The sequence below is a fragment of the Taurulus bubalis genome (assembly GCF_910589615.1).
Source record: "Taurulus bubalis genome assembly, chromosome: 3".
In the NCBI taxonomy this organism is placed as follows: domain Eukaryota; kingdom Metazoa; phylum Chordata; class Actinopteri; order Perciformes; family Cottidae; genus Taurulus; species Taurulus bubalis.
In genome coordinates this window covers 31,392,053-31,412,187 of record NC_136591.1, presented here as the reverse complement: position 1 = coordinate 31,412,187, position 20,135 = coordinate 31,392,053, and the positions used below count along the sequence as shown (strand labels likewise).

Here is a 20,135-nt window from a genome sequence, read left to right as displayed (position 1 = left end):
TTGCTGTTTACACCACATGCTTACTTACAAGGTATATTTAAGAACTTTAAAATGACCAGAGCTCACTGGGGGATTTCTGGAGGAGTTTAATTATTGTTTTCCTACTTATTATAGTGGCTCAGCATCTCTAATCCTAGAGGGGAAAAAACGATGTAAACCTCTGTCGTGTCGTCTTTCTGGTGACTCAGAAAAGCAGCAGTGTATTCGTCTTGCGGTTTTGAAAAGGTTTAATTAACCTGAAGGTTGTGTAAATACTTTGAAACTTTAGCAAAGAGAGAGAAGTTAAAACACGAACATCTCCAACCTGAACAGAGAGAATGAGAGTCAAAGGAAGTGAAGTAAGATGTGTGAGAAGTGGGGGCATGGTGTGCTGTAGCTGTGGTGAAAAACACCAGGCTGAGCCAGCAAACCCAAAGGCCAGATGTGTTTTCTGGACTCTCCCAGGTGGAATATATTTCACCGCTTCACACACGGGTCATTTTCTTACCCCAGAGGGCTTAGCAACAGGCTGAAAGCTCTAACTTCAGAATTTATTTTTCTGAGAGTCATTAATGATCGGGATATAACACCTCCCTCCCTCTTTTCCACATGAACACTTTAAGGCTGATTGGCTGTGAAGTGGATTGAGTAACTGTGATGTACGGTGATGGAGTGATGGTTTATTGGCCCAGTCATCGCTCAGGACCAGTAATTTCTGCTGAATCAGTGATGTCACGCCTGAGATGATTTTTTTTTTTTAAATCTTAAATTTCAATAACGTTCCCCAGAGGATGGATCCTACTGACTTTGATGTTCCTCTGATTTTTCCTCTAACCCCACCATGAGGTGTCTTAAGAACAATTAGAGGTATAGTTCTCACATTCATGAATGACATACCTATCAGCTGTACTTTGTTTGTTCGTTGCCAAGACAAATCCATTATCTTTAGCTATACCTCTTGGCTAATCCAAAAATAGGCAAAGAGGTGGATCGTTGGTCGGGCCCGGGTGACGAAGCAGATCAGACAGCTAGCGACCTGAGACGACACTCCCCTGAACTTAAATAGGCCACGCCCTTAACTATGCACAAGTTTAAGCTTTAATATAATTCAAAATAAAGATGAGTTACATCAAAATGTACCCCTGTATAGTAAACATGAACAGGGTAATAGATATAGAGACCAAAACTGTTTTTTATTCCAGGTTGTGGACATGTTTATTTCTTCTGTAAAGTTTTAACATGGTGGTTAATACACATTGACTTGCTTTTGACTTGTTAATTATTTTTTTAGATTTTCTCTACCAATCTTTTCGATGAGATCAAAATGTACAGATCTCCATGAGAAAAGCAAAGAATAGTTGATTTGTCTTTACATTTCTGTCACTTTGACTACCAGATCAGGTTGTATAGTCTGAGTCATGATGACAATAAATCTGCCAGGAGTGGGCAGAGAGACATTACCTAACCTGGACCAGCACACACACACACACACACACACACACACACACACACACACACACACACACACACACACACACACACACACACACACACACACACACACGTGCACATCTACACACTCAATTTGAGACATTAGCTAACACTTGACTTGACAGGCTCCCAAAGAGCTCATTACATAGACCATAGACAGCTGTAAAAACACACTTGTTCTATATGTGTGTGTGTGTGTGTGTGTGTGTGTGTGTGTGTGTGTGTGTGTGTGTGTGTGTGTGTGTGTGTGTGTGTGTGTGTGTGTAGGGGGGTTCACACCTGCTGCAATGAGTGTAGTGAGTCAGCAAGTCACTCAAGAAAAATAAATAAAGTATTTGGGCCTGTGATTAAAAAGGCACGAATTCTGAAATTGTGATTGTCATGTTGGGCTCGAGGTCATGCTCAAGTCCTCACACCTAAAAGACCAAATAGCATAATTTATCAGTGCCTCGTGAAATGAACATTTGATATGGTCAAGTGTGGGCAAAAAAAATAAATTACTTCCAAGATATTGACTTGAAAAAAGGGGCTTGGACAGACCTTCCAGCTTGAGACGCTGTTTCTGTTGGCAGTGACCGCAGCGAGGAGGCTGAGGGCTAGTGGTGTCGTCACTAGTTCCAGCACTTAGGCTGCAATTCAATTCAATTCTCCTTGGCTTCCTCCCGTACATACAGACAGAGTGGTATCATTACTACTGCAAAGGCTCCCATGCTTCCCTGCTAGAGATCTGCTTCTTCGGTCCGGTCTGTTTACTTTTGCCAGATTTCACTGGCTGAATGTCTGTTTTACTGACTATGGAATATATGGTAGTGTATGTATATATATATATATATATATATATATATATGTATATATATATATATATATATATATATATATATATATATATATATATATATATATATATATATATATATATATATTGTGGAAAGATAGCGTCGACATGATGGAGAGCTGGTCAAAGAAAAAAAAACATCCCTCTTACATAATAGACGTATGAAAATACAGACTTGCAATTTTCACATCACACACCTGTTTACCTTGAGCACCGGCCCGGCTCTTAATCCGCTCTCTGAGAATGTTTTCCTCAACTCGAGGAAAAATGACTCGCCTGCGAAAAAGCTTCCTCCACGCTATTGAAGATATTTCAATAAGTAACCAAACATTTAATTGAGAGACCAAATTAAAGTAGTATATGTTTGTTTGCTTGGCATGGGAAAAAAATGAGGTCTTGTATTATTACCGTGTGTTTGGAGTTCGGTGAGGAAGATTAGTCTGCAGTCAGCGTCAGGAGAACATTGTCTGTTTGTCCCCGTCCCCCCACACTGTATTTCTGGCACATTGATTGGTCCCATATTGGCTCCAGAAACTGTCGTGTGAACTGGTTTAGCTTTTTAATGCTTATTTTATTTAGGCTAATTCCAATCAAATGTTTCATCCCCGTTTATTGAAGCCTGGTGGAAATCGTAATGAAGTCAATCAGAACATTTATACAACACAGGGCGGCCGACTTATCCAATTAAAAATGTCCTTTCGAAGAACAACAGAAAGATCACTACAATTTAGACATTCTAGAAATGTAAGAAAACCAGTTGACTTTGTTATTTTTGTTTTGTCATTTTCCACAAATATTAAAACAAGCAGTGAAAAACTGTCCAGCGCTCTTATCAACATTTCCATAAAAGAGTTTATGGATGTCTTGTTTATGACATCCTCTTTTTGGTCATCTGACATCCTCTTTCGTGTAATTATTTTATACACAAAAGAGGAAAGCCATTCATCTTTGCTCTTCATCTTTACCAAGCATAACTTTGAAAGTAATAGCTAAAACCTCGGGGTCCTGAATATTTTCATTGCAATGTAGCGGCAATATGACGGTGGTCTTGTTGTGGGTTGGTGGCTTTTCTCTCGCAGCTTTTCTTGTTTTGAAAAACCGTGCGTACGAGTCACGCAGCGCCCACATGGCAGACAGCTGTGGGAACCGAGAGGACGAGCAACATTGAGAAACAGTTATTTGGTTGAAATAAAAACACATCTCTCATCTATAAATCGCCCTCACAAAGGTCCTCTGACAGCCTGCAAAGCCTGGTGCTCGGGTCAAAAGCAGTTTTGCAACAATGCGTTTCCAATCAAATGGGATTGTGTCTTTCAGGCTGCATTAATCAACATGCTTAATGTTATTTAATATAATGTAAGGTGCTGCTTGAGTGACAAAGCCACCAGTAATTAACACCCGACTCTACGGAGCATTTTAGCATCTTTCAACTCATTGTTTTGGTTTTAAAACCAACAACTTTATTGTTTTTGTTCTATTTTCTGTCTTTTGATGGTTTGCACTAATAAAACATGGTGTGTTTCTCTTAAAGCTGCACCCAAAACATGACCCTGTACAGACACACAGTCAGACCCTTGGTTAACCCTCATCCAGTGTTGTTGGGAGGAGCCGCAGTATAAAATCCTTCCCTCATTTCTCTCCATGTGTTTAGAATAACAGAAGTGCAGCTGCTCAACTCACTTCACTCTGCTCCTTCTCTCTGCTCTGTTTTATCATTTTATCATTCAGAACAGCAGCTCTGCCAGAGGAGGAATGTTGGACATTGCTAATTTAAATATCCTCTTCCCTGCGTTGCGTAACCTGCCATACATCTGGGATCTTCCATACTCAGTAAACACAAACACGAGTAGACACACACATGTGCATGAAATTACTTGTTTGGTCTGGGTTTCATTCACACATGTATGGACTGAAAACGAGAAGGAAACACACATCAATGTGCGCTTCATAACGTCACTCATCATAATGTGATGTTATGAGTCTTGCATATGTTTTTTGACACCTCCCGTCTATAATTAGTAAAGTTACGTGTATTATATTTACTTCTAATTTTGTATCACATGCACATTGTCAATTTTCATACTATTTTTTTACAAAGCAGTTTGAACTACCTTGTTCTCAGTAGCTTTAGTTAACCATAGATTTCCTCGGAGGGTCGCTGTAGTTCAGTGTATAGTGGAACCAGATGTTTGCTTGTTATGTGTTGGTGTCAGGACAGTATGTACTGGGCAGTGTAAATGCACTAGAAGGTGAAACCCTGACACAGTAAACAAATCCATTTCAGCACAGATAATCACTTCCATGGGGAGCAGATTACGCTGAAGCAATAAATGTCACCGGGCCTTTAACGTTCTGATAGCAGCTGTAGGAGTCAGGGGGTCACCGGGGCAATCAGAGATAATTATGGGATGTTTATAATGTCATTGCCTGAGACACGCGTAAACATGTACGCACACGCACCTACCCAACACGTTCTTCCCTCATTCACTGATGTAAACACAGAGACCCTCTCATTACCTCTGACTAAATGTTTTCAGTTTGGTTTGTTTGTCAGCAGGCTCAACGTATGCAGAACCAGAAGAGCATTTTATTCTGCACAGTGATGGATTTCCTTTGAACATCTATACGGTACAGAAAGGCTCACTGTGTCCCAAGCTGAGGTTTTAAGACTTCTCCTGCTGGTAATTATTTCTGTGTTGCTTCACAAATCACATCTTCCCTCTTTACATGTCCGAACAGCCTCTTTTCGCTGTCCGAACATTCCTCTTACAGACTCCCAGGAACCTCTGCTCCGAGGCCCCAGCAGACCTGGGTCCCATTAGCATTTGGAAAGCGTTCAGATATTTGTATCTGTGATTGATCCAGAGCGCCCGTTCACCCCGAAGCCTGCGAGAAGTCACGAGTAGAACCTGCTGAAACTTCCTCTACTTTAGCTGATGCTCCAGGAGGAATACGAGAAATGTTGGCCGGCACCATTTTTTTGCACTCCCTCCCACCAGAGGCTTCATTATGCTGTCAAGAAGATGGAGTACATGAGTGATCCAGTGTCATTCATTTCAGAGGTGCAGAATACTGACCGGCTGATACATAAACAAGATCATGTATCCACACACACACACACACATATGGGACAGAGAGGATGTTTTATTGTTTTAGGTGGAAACACAGGCATGCAGGTATTTTGTGCAGATCTGTGTACGATGCATTAATTTGATATCCCTTTCTGGAACATCTGAACATCAAATCACATTTTTTTGTCCTGCAGCAACATCCAGTTTGCAAGAGGAAACAACATCTCCACATAGTGTCATTCATTTACTATACTTGCATCAATGCTATGTATTTAATTTGACAATGAGTGAAGTAAATGGGGGTCAGAGCTGTTTGATCCTCTGCACTTTTACTGTAAATAACCACAAAATCATAAACATGTTGTGCGAAACTCACGCACACCCGACCACAAGTGGCCACCAGATTGAACAGCTGGAGCGCACATGCTGAAAATAGAAAAATACATGTCACGGGACCTCAGTGCAGAACATCACCTGGTCTGTGTTAGCTGCATGTCCTTAATACGTCTGATCATCGACTTGAGAGGAAAAATGATTTGAACTAAATGTGCGGGATGCCACTGACTCACTAGCTACTGCAGTGAAGTACAATTTTAAATCCAATTTTGATTTTTATGAGGATGATGTTCTTTTTCTGAAATGTGTCGTTAATGAAATCTGAACGGACACATGATGGACCGTTTATTTTGGTTGATTCTATAAGATGCTCAACACCACGGTGCTGGAGGAGGTACGTCATTATGTGGTATGTATATCTTCTTGTTAAAATTGTTTCAAAACTATTAAGCATTTTTGTTCGGAATCTGAATCCTCCACATTAGTCAAAGAGATAATATGTTTTAAAGACATGGCCAAGCACAACAAGCACAATGTGGATGAGAATGATTTTATAATCCAATTCATCAGGTTTTAGTGCAGAGACACAACTCAAGTTTACTGCTTTAATTTTCTGCTTTGTGTAGAAACTAATTCATGGTCTGGTGTCCTTTTTGTCCAGATGAAAAAAATCTGTGCATGTTAGTTGAGATTGTCTTTGTAGATTGTTTCAATAATGATCTCAACTCCAAACCTCCAGCTACATTTTTTTACTTGTAATCTTCAGCACCAACTGAAGCCGCCTCAAGTGACATCAATTGAAGCACTTCTCGCCAGGACCTGGAGACTTTGATGAAGATAATTCCCAGCTTGCTTTTGTTTGCATCTTAAGGTTTTCCTTCTCTGAGCAGTTAAAGAACTCAAAGACAGATTTTAAAGCACATGATGCTGCACAACATGAGAAACCTACATCTTCACCAGCAACAACACACAGACACAACTGAGAGTTGACCTTTTGGACCCATGTGGGTGACTGGTTTGCATGCATGGTGTAGCATGTCTGTATGAAAGCACACACACGCACGCAATGCACGCACATGCAAACACACACACACACACACACACACACACACACACACACACACACACACACACACACACACACACACAAACTCTCTCTCTCTGTCTCTCTTTGGCCTGTTTTATGATCCAACAAAAGCAAACCCTGCTGTTTAACACAGCTTGGGAAGAAGTGTGTGTGTGTGTGTGTGTGTGTGTGTGTGTGTGTGTGTGTGTGTGTGTGTGTGTGTGTGTGTGTGTGTGTGTTTGCATGAACATGTGACACTCTGCTCTGGTGTGAGGTACAGCACAGTAGGTCAATCTGGCCGACACATGGGGTCCGAAGGAATCATTTCTTTCCTGAAGTGTGAATACAATATATGCAGGACTACTTGTGGTATTCATGTGTGTAGGTGTGTGTGTGTGTCATTGAGATACACTGAGATGGTTCACTGCACTTTGCTGTCAACATACGTCTATGGCATGCTGTGTGTGTAGGTGTGTGTGTGTGTGTGTGTGTGTGTGGTCCTCTTCTGCTATTTTCAACCACCAGCAGATGTTAGGGTGACCACCACGGGGGTGGTAGATGCTATTTCCATGTTTGCTGTGTGTGTGTGTGTGTGTGTGTGTGTGTGTGTGTGTGAGTGAGTGTATGTGTGAGAGAGAGAGAGAGAGAGAGAGAGAGAGAGAGAGAGAGAGAGACCACTACACGGGTGGCAGAGGTTATTGTGACTGGAAGCCATAGCAGATAGAACAACATAGCTAACTGAGACCACCTTTGACCTCACTCTGACTCTCCAAACACACACACACACACACACACACACACACACACACACACACACACACACACACACACACACACACACACACACACACACACGCTGTGTGCAGACCATTTGGCACCATGGGTAATTTTTCTTTTTCTTTGACATGAATCATCTCTTTCTCTCTGTTGTAGGTGGAGGATGGCGTATACACAGGTACACAGGTACACAGGTACACACACACACACACACACACACACACACACACACACACAGTTCATCAGAGTTTACGCAGAAAAACATAATGAGGATATAACATTCTGAACCAATCAGAAGTAAAATTGCTCAAAACTAAAATGAGTTGAATAAAGCAGCAGTCAAACGAGGTGAAGGACGGAGGACTATCTATCCACCAGGAGAGTTCTGTATTTGAGCCGGTCGAGCCAACGCCCTGCAACACAGAATGACTCCTTTCTTCCTCGCTTGTTCAGGTGAAAGTCCTCACTATTACACTATTTCTGGCATCCAAAATTAAAGGTTTTCCACTGCAGACCAGACAGCGACCTCTGGCTGTGACCACTGTGGGGTTTTAGACTTCAGTGCTGAATGTTTTTATTAACTCTCATTCTAGTAAATGCAATAATATTGATAACAGTACAGTAGGAGTAGTCCACTGTATTTAGCCTGTTAAGATGTCTTTTCCCAGCATGCTTTGAAACCAGTGAGAAGTCTCAGTACAACGTGAGGCAGCTGGACCATCTGGGATGATGACTCATGTTTTCCAAAAACGGACCTAAGAGCAAATACAGCTTCAGCTATTTACAATGGATTCTCTGCATTTCTTCTAAACTGTTATTTGAGAGTTTACAGCTTGAGGATGAATCTAATAAGGAACTTAACCTGCTCGAGTGCATCGTGGGAAAAATACCTCTAATTAGGGAGAATAATATCCTCTTTTTACAGCAGTGAAATACTGGAAACGAGGAAGGGGCTGGCTGACTATAGGGTCCAGTAAAAAGCTGAACACATATTGAAAACATGAATTATGGGAACCGTGTGTTTGGCAGGACATCTCGTCGTTTCTCCCCATAAATATGAAGTTAAATGTCAGTGACAGATCTGGACCTCCTCCCTGCCGGGGATGTCGATTCTAATTTGTCATGCCAGACCACTCCGCCTCTCCCAGTGTTACCAACAACACTTTTATTTTTGGTTGATTGGGTTGACACTTTGCCCTTTTGAAAATTACAGTGTTTCTCGCCAGAATTTTACTCCCGAGTCATTTTTATTTAAGAAACTGTCATTCCTTTTCTGTGCAGCAGTAGTCTTTAGTGTGTTAACACCTTTTCCCATCACATGACCTCCACACTCAGCTGCTCAACCTGCTCCACATCCCCCATTCAGTGATTGATCCCAAAGCCTTTTGTCCCCTTGTTCCTGCTGGTTTTGACACATTTGACTGCTCTTTTTAAAGTCTGAGCGCCTGCTTGTTCACGATCCCCGCTTTGAACGGCGACACAGCGGACTTTCCTTTTACTGTTATTGTTGTGTATTTGAGTCGTTATTTATCGGGTAATCAAAATGAGTTTCTCACGAGCAGTGCAGACGTACTCAGATCTTTTAGTTACGCAAAAGTAGAACTACAGTGTAGGAATAGTGTGAAAAATATTTGCATCAACATCTACTCAAAGTAACAAATGGCCCATTTCACATATTAGAATAACGCAATCATATTTTTACAATACAGTGGTTGTTGTGCACATTTGCACAAATGACAATTAACTCATTTAAGTATGAAACATGTAAACACACACTACTAATACTAATAATGACAACACTACTACTTACTTTACGGAGTAAACACCACACAGATGTTTTCTCTTACTCTTACCACAGCACAGCTAGTTCTAGTTAAATAATTAGTTTTAGGTGCGGGAGACTTAATCAGCCTCATGTCTCTACCAGCTACTACTATAGTTTCAGAAATTAAAAATACAGTAGAGATGGGTTTAAATATGTAACATTTAAGAAAAGTTACTGTAAATAACCTCAAGTATGGATATAATCTCCACAGCGACAGAAACAATTACACAGCGTTGCTTTAAACGCTTTAACAATCTGGAAAGTGCTGCTCTTGCCATATACTTGTGGTCATAATTTGTACATAAAGAGACTTTGTGACAGGAAATGCTTCTGTTATAATTTAGTTTCCATATGAACGAGCCTGCAAATAGCTTCTAATTATCTGCTGGATTCCACAGATTCTCAGTCACAAAAAAACTACAAAGCAAATCTAGACACCAGATTGAAGTAGAGCAAAGCATTCTTATTTTATTTTACAACAATATCAAAACAAAGGCCCTTTGCCTCAGACAGACTAATTTATTCATAAAAGCACAACAAAGCAAAACTATTTTAAACATTTGAATACAGGCGCTTGCCTCTCTTTCATGCCTCTGTGAAGTCTCTAGATAGAATTCCTGCACCACCTTGTGTTCAAAAAAGTAGATTTGTAGCCTAAATGACAGTTGAACGATTCACATAACATGCAAGAAATATATTTTGAGAATGTTCTTAATGTATTTTTGTAACTTTTTCATGAGCACAGGAATAATTATTACATTTCGTTTTAGTGATAAATGTCATAAATATATGTAGCATAAGTTACGATGTTTTCTTTTACTAATGTAAATTAGAAAGAAACAGAAATGATTTTTTTAATTAATTAGTTTAAACTGCGTCTATTCTCTCACCTTCAACTGAAGAATTTTGCACAAAGATTGTTGTTGTTTACATCATCTGGATTAAAACAAGTCAGCACGCTTCTTCCAGTAAGCTCTGACTCCACATCAGAGTGGGAGCTGAGTCATAAACCAGATGGAGGCTGTGAGAGCACAGATCTGAAATGAGTGGAAACCTGGCTGAACCATAAACCTTCCTAACAAGCAATGGGCCAAGAGAAACATTATTATTTTTTCATATTGAAAGTGTATTTTTGTTGTGTTATGATTATACATTATATATACATAGTATATTCACAATATGTCTGCAAAGTATTGTATTACTCTATGTGTTAATGTTAAAGCACTAATGATTGTTATGCACTAAAGGTTCTCCGGGTGAAGTCATTCCTAGTTGGACTTTCTTATTCCTAATGTGCAGGACCCAATACTTTATTTTCCACTTTGACGGCTTGCTGAGATTCTTTCTCGACATACATCCGATTTATTAATTAAGCAATACATGTATAAAGCTGTAGACCCTCCAATGGAGCATTTGACCTTTGACCTTCTAAAAAGGGCTGCAGGGCATCTGGACAACCCATTCATTGTCAAGTCGTTTACATTTACAACTGCAGAGGATGGTTATTGTCAATGATAAATTTACATATAAATTTCACTAATTTCTACTGAATGCTTATCAGAAAATGAGAAACACAACCCCTTTATTAATTACTTTATTAATATGTATAACTGCAGAACTCATAGTTAATTAAAAAGGTGAGAAACTCACAAGACACACTAACCCAACAGCTGCTCTTATTAATGGTTTATGAATGATACAAACATTTTTTTTTAATAATGTAGTATCCATTACTAAACTAATTAGATCAAATGTATAAATCTGTTATAAAGAGCGATCTCGTAGTATTGACCAGGGAAATGTTAATATTATCAATAACTGCTCAGTGTTTGCTCTCTTTGCTTCAGGTAAACTAATAAATGACAACAAAGGCACAATCCAGCGTGGACAAGTTTTATAAACTACAATTTCAAATACAATGTAAAAAAAAAAAAAATTCTAATAAAATACCTTCTGAAATACTATAAGCCTTTCACACTGATCTAACACTCTTTTCATTTTATAATCATCTTAGATTCCATTACTTGCGGGGAAAACAGAGCCTCAAATAAATAACATGTATAGGATCATTTCCTCATTGGATTTATTGTTGTTGTTGTTGGTTGTTGTGTAGTAGATATTCAGCCTGCCAAAACAAAACATTACCTATCAGCGACTGCATCAATTCACTCTCACGGTATTTAACAGAACGATATGCTCAATTTGAGAACCTGTACTGTGTAAATACCAAAAAGTCGACGGGGTCCTCTGGTTTGATCTCGGAGCACTCCAACATGGCCTCAGTGAGCGAGGGCATCACGTACTTCATCAGATAGTTCCTCAGAGGAAGAGAGTGAGCTTCCAGCAGCTCGGACTCCTGGCGCTGTACCTCGGACAAATTCTTCTGCTAATGAATTATAAGATGTTTTAATTGGCTGATAGTATTTACAAGTCATTACGTTCTAGCGAAGTACATAAACCCAAGTGGCATGGTAATGACCCACTTACCAACTCCTCGTACTGAGCAGCCATCTCAGCCAGTGCAGCTTCATTCCTGCGTTTCTTCTCAGCAGCATCTTCAGCCAGTTTCTGCTTCCTCTCTTCATCTCTCTTTCGGTCCTCCTCCTCCTGCTCCTCTGGACTCAGGCCATAGTTTTTGGGAATCCCCACCATCTCTGTGATCTTCTTCATAACATCCGTGTACTCTGAATCAGCTGCAGTGACCTCTGGAGAGGGGCAAGACACACATGCAGGTACTTTAAAGAAACGGAACCATTGGGAAGCGAGTTGGCAACCTCACTTCAACGGACATATTAAAAGGACAATTTCCTGTTTTACGGGGATGAGCAGTTGACAGGCTACCAGCAGAAACTCCAGGCAGTTAGTGGTTTCCGACTATACCTCGAATAAAGAAAGTAGCACTTTAGTAGCACTTAAATGGCATTTACTGATAGCACTTTGTAGTTTAACTTTCTTGAAGAAATTGTAGTTTCTTGATTCTTGTTGTTCTGAGTTTGTACTCATGTTTGAATGCACTTATTGTAAGTCGCTTTGGTTAAAAGAGTCAGCTAAATGAAATGTAATGTAACTGCACAGATATAAGAGTGTTATTACTCATCTAATCTAATTATATTCTATTTCCCTGAAGGTATTAACTATTCCTTTAAACTGACATTTTTTGGAACTAAGAAGTAGCGTGCCCTTTGAAGCAATTTTTGTTTACAGGAAATTTTATTAATTTGATTTCAAGAAACACTATAACTAGAAAGAGACGAAACATGTCTTAGAAATGGTATCTTTTTTCAGTTGCCTCAAATCGTGACACGAAGCACTGGTAAACACAGACAGACAAAACGTCACGAAAAACCTGCTTCAAACTCACCATTTCTATACTAAAATGTTTTACATCTCCTGATGGTCTAAATATGAACTGTGTGTCTTTTGAGGAGATTACCAATATATTCCGGGTGAATCTCCAGCTCATCAAAGTAGTCCAGCAGGGTTTCCTCCACGGTATCGAGTTGTCTGTATCTCCTCAAGCGAGGCACGAACTCCTCCTGCGTGTAACGCTTGTTCTCTGCCACACTCTGTGGAAGTCCCTGAGCTCTCGTTGTCAGAAAATCATCCGTCGCATTGAGGGCAAAAACATGCTCTGCAAAACACGAAACAAGTCGAATAAGAATGTTTTGCAACATTAGAGAAGAGAGTTTGGGGATTGACTGCTATCCTGTAAGAATTAAGTGGTTCGATATGTGGTTAATTAAAGTAACAAATACATCAACAACCTGGAGTGATCTTCTTGTTGCACACAGGTCTTTTGTACATCAATTCCTGGCTCTTTGCGTCCTCATCTGCATAATAAAAACACCACATCTACATGAGTGTTATCGATAATAATAAACATTACATCATAGTGAAATGAATGGATGATACATACCAGAGAAAATCTGCTTTGCCTGCTTATAAGACTTCAGGAAGCCATTGAGAACAAATCCATGGTTCCTGCATGGATTTGAAGTCAGCTTTTCTTTCAAAATGTCAAAGACTAGATGGTCAGCCAGTCGACCTAATGGACCAACACAGTTGTTTATACCTAAAGCGAGGAACTAAAAGACTCTCTATGCAAAAACAACCCAGCAATAACCCAACTCCAGACAAACCAAATGCAAAGGTCTCAAAATGAGCACAACCCTCGGCATCAGACCTGTTTCTGGGTAGGTTATAGAGTAATAGCATGTCGCTTTCTCACTTTTAATATCTTATAGCAACAGTTTTAGTATAAAAAAATCTATTTAAAATTAGCATCCATTCAAAAATCCTTTAAAAATTGTTATTTAATAAATATTCAATAAAATATAAGTGCATGTTCATAAACTGAATTGTATATATTTTATATTAAATCAGACACTGATGGCACAGCGCTGTGTCTTACATCTTTTTTTCAACCCAAAAATATTTTGCGCAGGTTAGGGGGTACATTTTGCAGGGGGTACATCAATGAAAAAAGGTTGAGAACCACTGCTCTAACTAACCTGCATTCATTTCTATGCTTTGGTTAAATTGTTCCAGTTGATTCTCTGCAGCAGTCGCGTCCTCTTCACTGACAATTTCAGGGTCAGCTTCATTCACTATCTCCTTCTGTAGCATAAAACATAGAAGGAACACAGAAAATGAACAATTAGTCTATATTTGAAAGGATTCTCAAATTGCAAAAAGGCCTTCCACAAGAGGGCAGTAGATTTCCTTTAGTTACTAGACAGCAGTGAGAGAAAAATGTAATCTGTCTGGAAGGCAAATGCAACCTTTCACTGACCAGCTGCGTGATCTTTTCCTCAATGAGCTCTTTGATCTTGATGTGGTGTATTTTGTAATGACTGCAGAGCTTCTCTGCAATGGTGGTTTTACCCACAGCTGGAGGTCCAACCAGGCTAATTCTGATTGGCTGTGAAAATAAAGGAAAAAAAGGAAATCATGGCAGCTTTTACGCCCCAAATACCCCATCAACGTGTTTGTAATGTTTTCGATTACTTTACTGACACATTGAATTTGAGCATATAGATCGGAGTAACATAAATATATTTAAATATGTCCTGCTATCTGTACATAACACTCACAAGAAGCTGTCTGGTGTCTTTGTATTCCTCAACAATGCTCCTCATGTTTTCAACCATCCCAGCTTCAGACGTCCAGTGGAGACTGAAGGAGTCTTTTATAATAAAAGCATCCAGGCGGAGGTTGATATTAAGGTAATCCAATTGCTCTGGCTGAAATAAGTCACAGGTTTGAAAATAAATTTACAAATGTAGAATGACTTAAATATGTACATCAAGAGATAATCCAGCTTTTTATTTATATAAAATAAGAATACACTTTTCACACTTTACGTTAAAAGCCTTCATGGCGATGGCATCCTGCTCAGGAACTCTGTCAAGTTCTCCGGAACTAAGTGTATCGCTTATCATCTGGAGGGTTAAGAGTCACAGAATAAGATGAATTTTGAAGAACATTCTTTTTGTCATTTTCCCTATTGTAGAAACACAGTAGGAAACTCCCAATAGAGTCCATAGCTGGATTCCAATCAACATTGGGTCACCAGGTCGACCTCCAGTAGTGTTTTACAACTCCTTCATTTTCTTCAATGTATTGCTGTGTTCATGCGTTCAATAAGGTTACCTTTACAATATCCTCTAAAGTGTTCTTGGAGTCATCGACAGCAAGAATGTACTTTGACTTTGGCTTGAGTTCAACAATGTTTTGGATCACTCTGAAAAAGAAACACAGTTCAGCTCTTCAGCAATTATCCAAATAAAATACCCACAGTGAATATGTAGGAGCACAAAAAATGTAAATCACCCTGCAAGATCATTTACGTGAATCATGGGGATATGATTTGTGCCCGGTCCAAAGAGAGGGACTTTTGGAACCTGCATCAACCAAGAGACCTGTTCAAAATACAAATTGGGATATTAGTATATACACAAACATACAATATACTGAGTTATTACATTACACATTAATATCTACCTTGAAAAAGTAGTGAAAGAGGTTCTCTCCCTTTCCATACTGAAGGCCACAAGCTACAACATATCCAGTAAGCTTGGTATTTTTCTGTAAGATTGGAAAATCACACAGAATCTGTGATGTTTACATTCATTTTTAAGGCCTTGTGTAATACATTTCCTGGTAAAAAAAAAAAGAAGAATATTAATAGCATGGAGTAAAATGCAACCATGCTTGTTGGAATATTTATCGAGTATGTTGAACTTTTCATCCTAAAAGTGTACATACACCTCTACCCAGTTTCAGCACAAGTTTCTCCAAAATATTGTGGTTTCTGAAATTAGGATGTGGCCTTCGTCTTCTGAACTCTTCCTCTGTGAACACAACATCTGCTTCTTCCTGAAGAGAACAATTATAATATAAATGGTTGGGTTTTAGTCACAAGAAAAGTTTGCCAAGATTTTCCTCCAAGCTCACCGGATCCTGTCGCTTGGTCATGGTCCAGGTCATCACACTCGAGACCAAGATGAAAATTTTTCGAGATTTAAAGTTCTTCATCTCAGCATTAAGGGCTGTTGTAAAAGATAGAAGAAAGTTCAAGTGTGACAAAAGAAACAGCGAAGCCAGTCCACTGCATAACATGCCTACTTACTCACTTACCTGTGATTGCCCATGTTGCTTCTTCAATCAACTGTTTTGTAGCACTTTCTGAGATGTTGTACACCACAACGTCACACTCCAGCAGGCGCTCAAGAAGCTCGTCTCGAGTTGGTGACTACCAAAAGAGATTAGATATTTAATCACACATTGTCCATAAATAAACGTACTGTACATATAGTTATTATAGTTACTTGTTATGGCAAGTAAAAGTAGAAATGCCACAATATAACATAGTGAATGAAGTAAAAGTCCTGCATTCAAAGTATTGTCAGCAAAACATACTGCACATTAAGACGTTAAAACTTAAATTGTTTAAAATGAGACAATTAAAAACATAAAAGTACACTTTATGCAGAATGACTTCATAACATAATCTTACATTGTTGGATGATTATTATGAATGCATTTTTAAAAGCAGCATTTCACTATAAGGAGCCTATTTTTAACTGTGGGGTAGTTTAATCTATGAGTCATGTAGACTCTACAAGATGATATGCTTGGTATTAAAACAGATCTGTCGAGTAGATTCCAAATGAATGCAAAAAAAGCATCCTTGAAGTGAGGTAGAAGTGTCAAGTGGCATAAAATAATGATAATAGGATCTCATGAATGTGCAAGTACCTAAAAATCGTATGAGTATAACGCTTGAGGAGATGTACTTTGTTACTTTCCCCCACCCTACCTGTTGCATTTGGAAGTAAAGCCAAGAAACAAAATATGACCTGATTCTGTAGACGAAATGAAGAATGGCACCGTGTAATTCCTGACTCACCAGATACTGTTCAAGCAGAACGTGGTCCTGGTCATCTTTTCTGGACGGAGACACAGTTCCCACTATTTGAAAAGCAGGTTCACCTCGAGAGGAGGCGGTGTCTCCTGCTTCAGAGGTCTCCTCGTCCACGCTTGATGTCGATAAAAACTATTGAGACGGTCAGAATAAACACTGTAAAACTATTGTATATGAAAACGTGCATTACGTGAGCGGGGTAGCGACTTGTTTAGCTTAGCTGACGTTACCTCGGCGATGTGTTTGGAGGAATACCTGTCGACGTCGTTGATAAAAATACGTTTGGGACGAGTTTTTTGCTTTCCGTCCCCCATTTTAAAAATACGAGAATTTGCGGTTACATACGGCTTAAGCTTTTTGTAGTAACAATTAACTTTATTCCTAACTTTTACTAAAGAAGTAGCTCTCCTAGCTAGGATAGTTTAGCTAACGTGAGTTATTACTGTTGCGTCCTGGGTCCGTTACTATGGACTAACTTCGGTTGCCACGGGTCATCCAATGAAATGCTACGCTGAGAATGCGTAAGGTTGTCACGTCACGTGACTTCACGTAGTGCACGTTCACCATTTTCCAGCCCAGGTGAAATGTTAAAGCCTGTAATGTTGACTTTGTTGCTTAATAAATTAGTCCAGTTTATACATATTGAGTCTAAACATACATAGTATCATAATCAACACTAATCTTTGCACATCTGTAACATTGTTGTTGTCCATTCATGCTGTTGTTGCATTGATATAATGGGATAAGGGAGAAGGTTGGGTTATTTTACTGTCTCTTTGATAAAACCGTTTTCAAAGAGAAGTTGTAGCTTATATGATATAGGAGACTTAAAACATCAGATATATGGTATTAGCCTTATTGTACCACTTGGTACAGTGATGGAGCAAGTATTCATATTTTACTTTAGTAAAAGTATAAGTATCACAGCGGTAACATACTTTCACAAGTAAAACTCCTGCATTAAAAAATGTTGCTTTATATTACTTTATATAGCTTAATCTTTGACAATGCATCGCAATCTATTTGTTGGTTATCTAAATCTGCAAAGTCACAATGCAATATAATGAAATGTAGAAGTCTAAAATTGCCATAACATGAACAAACTCAATAAAGTACCTCTAAATTGTTTGGTAGCACTTGATTAATTGTACTTAGTTACATTTCACACTGGTGTCACTAGTATTCTTCTAATTCTCCTATTTATTTCCCCCATGCAGCTCCCCATCTAACTCCGGCCACCTCAAGCACACATACGCACATCTGGGCTTGTTAATCCTGTCATGGTGCTGGACAATGACACGCTGACATGGTAGCTTTCAAAGCACCCCATATTTGTATAGAGCAGACATTATCTGAGAAACTGTCAGTGTTTTTGCTCATTGTTTAGCTGTATGGCCCACTTTACTGTTTTGGTTCACTCTCACTGCTCTCATTTAATCGTTTTTGACCATAGCCCTCACTTTCCAGTGAAAAAGCTCTGAAACCCTCTGCTACCTGCTCAACAACAGCCAGACACAGTTAGCAACCAACTGGTGAACAAAGTGAATTATTTAGTAGCTAAAGACGGAGACCAAAAAACAGCTAAAAGAGTAAATATTGGTCAGATACATTACTTGAAATGAATGATAATGCTATATTATAACTGCTAGATGTAACTTGAGCCCTATCAACTTAAAGGTGTCAGAATTGTAAAAAAAAATATATATATATTTCTGCTGCCCCAAAGTCATTCCAGTTTTTTTTAAATGAATGCATCAGCCAATATTAGATTTTAAAACTTAAGAAAAAAATGCATTATTATTGGTCTTTAAGAAGCCAGTCTTTAACATGTGATGTAATGTTCATAAAATCATGTTTCTGCTGCCACATTTATCATATCTTTCAATGATTTACAGTTACAAGGCCGCTAATGTGATTGTTATGATTATCGTGTCAACCAGCAGACAGTTTGTCAAATGCCGCCGAGCCAGCAGCTGTTTACAGCCGGCATGTGGCACATGTCATTGACTGCATGCTCATTGTCAGCAGCTGTTTACTGAAATGTTTTCCCCTGAAGTGACAAAGTTAATTGTAATCCCTCGGTGCTATAGAAGTGTGCAAAACAGACGACCATCATCAGTCATTTTAATGTTATTTTAGCGACATCTGTTTATTTTATCATCTAGAAATAGTAAACATCACAAAGGTGTGAAAGTACATAAGTAATTATCAGCTTGATTTCAAGAAATCCCGACCTGGTGGTCTAATACGTTTTTTTTCACTCAAAAAACTAAAAAGCCTTTATAATTTCTCACATTTATTGCACAAATGTGCAATGTGGCACAACATGCAATAGCGTACTCTCCTGTTTTCTTCAGCCATTTCCACAGACATAAGTATTGTAACAGTGCATCCTCAATAGTTAAAAAAAACAACTGTCGAAGCAGGACTTGACTGTTAAAAAAAAGCAGTTGTTGCTAACAGCTGCTGAGGTGTGTGTGTCTGTGTGCCTGTCTGTCTTTGTGTGTGTGCAGTGCAGAGGGGGCAGCTGTCATATCAGACAAACTGTGTGCTTCCTACATGCCCGTATAAGGACGAATGTCCCTCAAAACCATGACCCATTTAAGAGCAATCTGCTTCATCCTGATAAAGACCTGGTGATAAAGATGGGACTCTGCCAAAAAGTGCTTCCCTGACTTGAAGGGAGCTGTTGACAAAACACAGCACCGGTTTCAACCAACGGGATGTCTCTGACTCCTACATTTTGCTCAACAATGTGAAGCATTTGTTCCCTTTACTGAACAAGAGAGTCTGTTCCAAACAAACACTTATGGAAGCACGTATTTCAGTATGTCTAGTTCTACTAGTGTGTAGTTTAGCACTAACACCCTAAGCTTGTGTCTTTCTGTTTGTAGTTTTCTTTTTTCTTTCTTTTCTTTTCTTGTGACTGTGAATGGATTTGTCGGCTGCGGTTTGTAAACACAACATTCAAAGTTGGCTCCTCCTGCTCCGCTCGATATGGGCTGGGGTGCTCTTCCCTGGTTTCATTCCCTGAACAAAGGACTTTCCCCTGTAGAACACTGTTCATGTCCTGTGTGAAACCAAAAATGGTTGTGGACTTATTTACCAACGACCATAGATGAGCTTCATAGTTTAGCGCTGGTATACGTGACCCCAAGAGGTCAGGCCGCACGTCCGTATGTGACAAGTTGGAAATGAAAATGGGTTGGATGCTCGCCTGCTGGTGAAGGCCTATTCCCCAGATTCACTCTTGTTTTGGAACTAGTTTTAAATGTGTTTTTATCACTTGGTACTACTACTTTTACTTAAGTAATGCTTCTTCCATCACT

General features: G+C 39.2%; 1 protein-coding gene across 1 annotated transcript; it reads right to left on the bottom strand.

Annotated features, from left to right (window-relative positions):
• Window positions 1-11,170: 11,170 nt before the first annotated feature.
• LOC306734417 (adenylate kinase 7-like) lies at window positions 11,171-17,120 on the bottom strand (the record flags this gene model as incomplete). Its single annotated transcript, XM_079215774.1, has 18 exons — window positions 11,171-11,505; window positions 11,608-11,766; window positions 11,868-12,085; window positions 12,814-13,011; window positions 13,145-13,210; window positions 13,297-13,425; window positions 13,892-13,997; window positions 14,173-14,301; window positions 14,474-14,623; window positions 14,744-14,821; window positions 15,033-15,123; window positions 15,213-15,301; window positions 15,384-15,467; window positions 15,648-15,758; window positions 15,837-15,931; window positions 16,020-16,134; window positions 16,792-16,938; window positions 17,037-17,120. 18 exons carry the CDS (start codon window positions 17,118-17,120, stop codon window positions 11,464-11,466), a joined length of 2,091 nt encoding a protein of 696 aa, XP_079071900.1. The 3' UTR covers window positions 11,171-11,463.
• Window positions 17,121-20,135: the final 3,015 nt, after the last annotated feature.